Source organism: Astyanax mexicanus, chromosome 18 (genome assembly GCF_023375975.1).
Source record: "Astyanax mexicanus isolate ESR-SI-001 chromosome 18, AstMex3_surface, whole genome shotgun sequence".
NCBI classification, from domain to species: domain Eukaryota; kingdom Metazoa; phylum Chordata; class Actinopteri; order Characiformes; family Acestrorhamphidae; genus Astyanax; species Astyanax mexicanus.
The window spans coordinates 23,497,960-23,504,276 of NC_064425.1; the positions used below are offsets into that span (position 1 = coordinate 23,497,960).

A 6,317-nucleotide genomic window follows, 5' to 3' on the forward strand; every position below is an offset into this window, starting at 1 on the left:
CTACATTAAGTATTTTTTGCTTTAGTGCTGCAAATTATTTCCCTCACTGGACAAATTCCCATACACTAAAAGAAGTTGTCTTTCTGTTATAGGAGCTGATTCAGAATGCAGAGGATGCAGGTGCGACAGAAGTTCGGTTTGTGTATGATGAGACTGAATATGGGGTGGAGTCACTGTGGTCTCAAGATATGGTCCAGTATCAAGGTAAAATGTATAGATATAAATATATCATGCTGGAAAAAATTATTCCTTATTTAAAAGTAAAAATGAATAGTAAGGGTTCATATATATATATATATATATATATATATATATATATATATATATATATATATATATATATATATATATATATATATATATATATATATATATTTTTTTTTTTTTTTTTTTTTTTTTGTTATTTAAGAAGATGAACCCTTACGATTCATGTTTACTCGTACACAGCATCAGTGATATTGTAACTGAAAATGTTATTATATCTTTGCCAGGAACTGCCTTGTATGTGTACAACGATGCAGTTTTCACAAAGGAGGACTGGAATGGGATTCAGGAGATTGCAAGGAGTAGGAAAAGAGAGGACCCTTTAAAAGTTGGGCGATTTGGTATTGGATTCAACTCTGTTTACCACATAACAGGTAATAGATGAAATCTATCTATGTTCATTGTGTAAAAAAAACTAATAATTTGAATGTTATCTCTTTATTGTCTTTTATGTCAGACAAACATTTATAGTAATTTTGTTGATTATTGGATAGGGGTTTGCATGCTCTAAAACTGCCTTATTATAGTGCTGGAATATTAATTGACTTAATTTAATTAATCTAGTTAGTTTTAATGCATTTTTGTTTTCCATGTCTCCACAAATTAATCAACCAATTACCAAACCCACTCATTAGAACTCCCCCTAGAACTAGTAATGCCCCAACACCAGCAGGGGGAAGACTAGCACATGCCTCCTCCGATACATGTGAAGTCAGCCACCGCTTCTTTTCCAACTGCTGCTGATGCAGTTTTGCTAAGTAGCATCATAGTGCACTCTGAGGAAAGTGCAGCGACTCGGTTCCGATATATCAGCTCACAGACGTCTCATGCTGAGCGACATCACCCTTTGGAGTGATTTGGGGAGAGCGCCATCTACCAAGTTGTGCTCTCAGGGCTCCGGTAGCCGATGGCAAGCTACATGACCAAGATTCGAACCGGCGATTATCATAGTGGCAGCGCTTCGCCCACTGGACCACTGTCAAAACTTTCTGTCAAGAAACCTGTAAATAGTTCTTCATATTATACACTTTCTGTTAACTTAAATATAAGGAGGTTATTTTACACTGTAGTTAATATAAAAATATTTGTAAGGTAGAAAGAAGCTGCTTACTATTATTACAAAAATGTAACTTTTGTTGTTAGATTGATTTCATGTTCGAGTTTTATTTGCTTACACAGTTTTGACTCCCTTAAAAAAAAGAAAATCAAGAATCGCTCATACATTTAAAGAACATAGAGATTTAACTTTTTTACAATATTGCCCAGCCGTACCTCATTAGCACCGACCAGTCACCTGCTTTGTCACATGGTATATTTGTATTTTGTATTTGTAATTTTGTCTGCCACAGCAAGGCAAACATTGTTCCTCTACGAAGCTATATTGAAATCCTAACATTAGAGTTTGGACAACCTTGGTGCTCATCATGGTAATCAACATCTAAGAAGACAAGATCATCTAGTAATGTGTCTCAATAAAACCACATGTAATTGTCTTTTTTGTGTATCTCATTTCAGATGTTCCAAGCATATTCAGTGGGGATCAAATTGGTATGCTGGACCCTCATCAGATGCTTTTTGGAGTTCACGAGTCTGGTCAGTGCTGGAACTTGAAGTCTGACTCAAAGGAAATAATGGAGCTTCATGACCAGTTTGCTCCATTTTTTGGCCTGTGTGGCAGCTCGGAAGACACCGTTAAAGAGGGCAACTTTCCAGGAACGCTTTTTCGCTTTCCCCTCCGCATGAAACCTTCTCAGCTGAGCAGCAACATCTACAATAAAGAGAAAGTTCTGGAGCTGTTTGAGTCCTTTAAGGCGGATGCAGACACGGTGCTGCTGTTCTTGAAGAGTGTGCAGAAGGTCTCTCTGCATGTGCGCGAGTCAGACGGTACTGAAAGGATGCTATTCCAGGTCACAGCAGGCGAGAATGCAGAGAACAAGCTGGAGAGGCCCAACTCGCTGAAAACGCTGGGCTTGGCCATTGACAGCTACAGCAATGGAGTTCCAAGTGATTCGGTCACCTGTGCCACGTACCAGCTGACCATTGAGGTACAGGATGAAACTGCCAAGGAGACCCAGACGACCACGTGGCTGGTTTGCAATGGCATTGGTGGCCGAGGCATGTGTGGTGAACTGGACTCCTTAGCTGATGATCTGAAGTTCATCCCAACGATTGGCATAGCTTTGCCATTGACTCTTCTCGACGAGGATAATGGTGCGGCATCTAGCTTTTCGGGTCGGGCCTTCTGTTTCCTTCCGCTGCCCTTGGGAGAGGAAAGTATGACAGGGCTACCAGTGCATGTAAGCGGCTTCTTTGGCTTGACCGACAACCGCAGGAGCATCAAATGGCGGGAAGTGGACCAGTGGAGGGACTCAGCAGCTCTTTGGAATGAACTCCTAATCGTAACAGTCATCCCAAGGGCTTACTACACACTCATCATGGAGACAATTAGACGCGTTCAGAACAAGAAGGACCAAGATTTCCCTCTCTCACCGGGAGGCATTTATAGAGCCTGGCCTGATCCCAACAAGATACGTCCACACTGGAGACCAATTCTTGAGCCCCTGTTCCATGACTTGCTCCAGCAGCCAGTCATCTACTCACTCAGTAGCACTTGGGTCCAAGTAGACGACACTGTGTTTTCAGAGCTTGACTCCACAAAGGCCAGTACAGAGACTGTGATCACATACCTCCAGAGCTCAGGGATGACAGTGGCCAAAGTACTAGACACCATTGCAGCAGTTCTGAATACATTTGTCTCCAAACCGGACAGCATAAAGAAAGTGACACCTTCTTTTGTACGACAGACTCTGAGGAAAACTAGGCACAAAGGGCCCCCCCAGGAGAAACTGCTCCTGCTCGAGTTTATCCTCAGCGATGCGTGCTACAGTGACCTCATTGGACTAGAGCTGCTGCCTTTGCAAAATGAGACTTTTGTTGCTTTTTCCTCCTCAGTGAGTGACAAGGATGCTGTGTATATTGCCTCTGAAGAGTATCCAAGGTATGCTGTTAATCTGTTGAGATCACAGCAGATTATGTGGATATTATATAAAATAACGAGTATACTTAATTTCCTCTATAGGTTCCTCTATCCAGGTTTGGAAGGAAGATTCATACTGGAAAGCATTGCCCCCCATGTCATGAACAGCCTGAAAGAAGCAGCAAAAAGCAGAGGTAAATATATGTATACTTCACATATATTTGTAAACAAATAAATACATGATAAATACATAAATAATGAATAATATTGTCTACTAATTTAACCAAGGTCTAAGTAACAGTGTGTACTAGTGTAAAAAGCTTTTGTTCCTAGTTTTGTCATGTCCATTCACCATGACACAATTTAAAGAACAACTGCCAGATTCAAATGATGTAAAAATGAAATGCAACAAAAATGGAGAAACAAGGTATTTGCTTAATTGTAGGCCTGTCATCATACTGATTTTTGTGTGGACGATATAATGTCCTGGAAAAATATCGATAAAATATATATTTTTTCATTTTAAGACTATTATAAGCCACTAATATAATGATACAGCTCTGGAAAAAAATAAGAGACCACTTATTTTATGAGTTTCTTTGATTTTACCGAATTGAAAACCTCGGAATATATTCAAGAGGAAGCTGGATGATAACAAGCCATCAAACCAATCTGAACTGCTTGCACCAGGACTGTCATAAAGTCGTCAAAAAGCAGTGTGTAAGACTGGTGGAGGTGAATGGTGTTAAATCATGTCAGCTGGTGATAGAATTGAATAAATATATGTGTGTAATGGGGGTGAACTTTTTCAACCAAGCTTTGTTCTTCAAACTTGCTTTTTTTGCTGTATCTCTATTAGATTGCATCTTTTCTGTTTTGTTCTTAATATTTTTGAGTTAAGACACTAACTAAGATACCTTAGACTTATGGTACTGTATATGCAAACCTAGTAACATCACATACATCATTTAATTACAGCAGTGAACTTAATTGCATTTACTTTTCCCATAGCCAGGTGGATACTGAGGTCTGTGAGTGCACTGGTAATGTAATATGCTTGCAGGGGATATCTGACATTGCATTTACCACGCTCAGACTCATTCTGTGTCAGGCCTAAACCTGACTATGTGAAATAGGGAGTGGCATGTCAGAGAATTATGTGCATTTATGAGTTTACAAACCTTGCCACTCAGTTTACATTACAACACACTGTATGTCCATTTCCTCAGAATTGTTTAATTAGATTTAGATGGTTTGAGTAGAAATTAAAGTATTATTTAATACTAAAAAAATATATATGTTTCTGATCTGATCTGAACAACCTAATTGTAGCTGAAGGATCTCATCATTTTAGTGTATGGTAGTTAAATGTGAGTAACTGGGTGTGTGTATAGGCCAAGAAAAAATGGGCCCATTATGAAGACATGAATAAATTAATAGGTACAGGATATTGCCATTTTTCTGGATTATGTCACATGTGAGCATACAGCTCTGGAAAAAAATGAGAACACTTCAGTTTCTGAATCAGTTCATCTGATTTTGCTATTTATAGGTATATGTTTAAGTAAAAAGATCATTGTGGGTTTATTCTATAAACTACGAACAACATTTCTCCCAAATTACAATAAACATATTGTCATTTAGAGCATTTATTTGCAGAAAATGAGAAATGGCTGAAATAACAAATAAGATGCAGAGCTTTCAGACCTTAAATAATGCAAAGAAAACAAGTTCATATTCATAAAATTTAAGAGTTCAGAAATTAATATTTGGTGGAATAAACCTGATTTTTATCACAGTTTTTATGCATAAAAACTCCACCAGTCTTACACACTGCTTTTGGATCGTCCATCTTCCTCTAGATTATATTCCAGAAATTTTCAATTTTGTAAAATCAGAAAAACTCATCAATTTTAAATGGTCTTTTATTTTTTTCCAGAGCTGTAGTTATGCCATGTGCAGTACATACTATGTTGGAGTTATTTGTAGGTCTATAACTAATTGTCTTTCATCTTGATCCTGGTTTTGAATTTGAATCCCAGTTCAGCAGTATCTTTGGGGTTGTTCAGGTAAGTAATCTGTGTGTTGTGCCTGTAGAGCTGGAGAAGGCCTTCTACACTTTAAAGGATCATAATCTATATTTCAATAATCTATATTTGCAATGCTAAATATTCTAAACTAACATGTTTTGTATTTCTGACGAACTGGAATGCCAAAATACTAACTGAATTTTGAATGTAATGATCATGAATAATTATCCATCCTCCCAATATCTGTGATATGATAATCAATAATGACAATAATATAGCAGGTTTTCTATACACTGTAAATTTTATACACAAGAAAACACATTTTATAATAAATCTAATTATATATATATGTAGTATGGCCAAAATGTTAAATGGTTTGTGAACTATTTTGTGTGTTTACAGCATGCAAAGCATGTCAGTAAAGCAGTCTGTTGTGCTCTTTCTTATGCTGTGGATGTTACAGATATCCACAATATTTTTTATATCATGTGATCTGCATTTTTGTGCTGTGATTGTAACTTTTTTAAATATGGGGTGTACTTATCTATAGCCCCGTTCACACATGCATTGTAACCTAGACATTTTCCGGACGTTGCCTGAGGAAGCTGTATGTGTGACCATAAAAGTCTGTATCATACATTACCAAATCCAGGTGTTAACAGAAGGTCATTTTTCAGAGATTTACACCTAAACTGCCTTTTATATTTCTTGTACAAGAACACGTCTGACATGGAAAATCTCCAGCTGCACTACACTACATGTGTGAAAGGGAAGCTTTGGATAATGTACGGACCTGATTCTCCGGACATTTTCCATAGTTGATGTGTGAAAACGCCTTATGATTTAAAATCATCGTAAATTATATATATATATACTATTTTAACTTTAATTGAACTTTAAAGTAAAGGAGGCATTGCATGTACAGTTTATACTCTTATATAACCTTTATATAGGGATGCACCGAGTATTTGGCCAAAAATGAATAAGCGACATAAAGAATAAGTGACAGGCTCACTGTCCTCACCCCTAATTTATGAGTAAAATTG

General features: G+C 37.4%; 1 protein-coding gene across 3 annotated transcripts in view; it reads left to right on the forward strand.

Annotated features, from left to right (window-relative positions):
* sacs (sacsin molecular chaperone) overlaps nucleotides 1-6,317 on the forward strand; it is a 41,258-nt gene that overhangs the window by 16,328 nt on the left and 18,613 nt on the right. For 2 of the 3 annotated variants that reach the window (XM_007234505.4, XM_049466862.1), the window contains 5 exons: nucleotides 93-204; nucleotides 492-638; nucleotides 1,780-3,262; nucleotides 3,344-3,435; nucleotides 5,284-5,310. In XM_007234505.4, the coding sequence (XP_007234567.3) occupies nucleotides 93-204; nucleotides 492-638; nucleotides 1,780-3,262; nucleotides 3,344-3,435; nucleotides 5,284-5,310 (1,861 nt within the window). The remainder of the gene's footprint in view (nucleotides 1-92; nucleotides 205-491; nucleotides 639-1,779; nucleotides 3,263-3,343; nucleotides 3,436-5,283; nucleotides 5,311-6,317) is intronic. The other variant, XM_007234506.4, reaches the window with a different exon arrangement.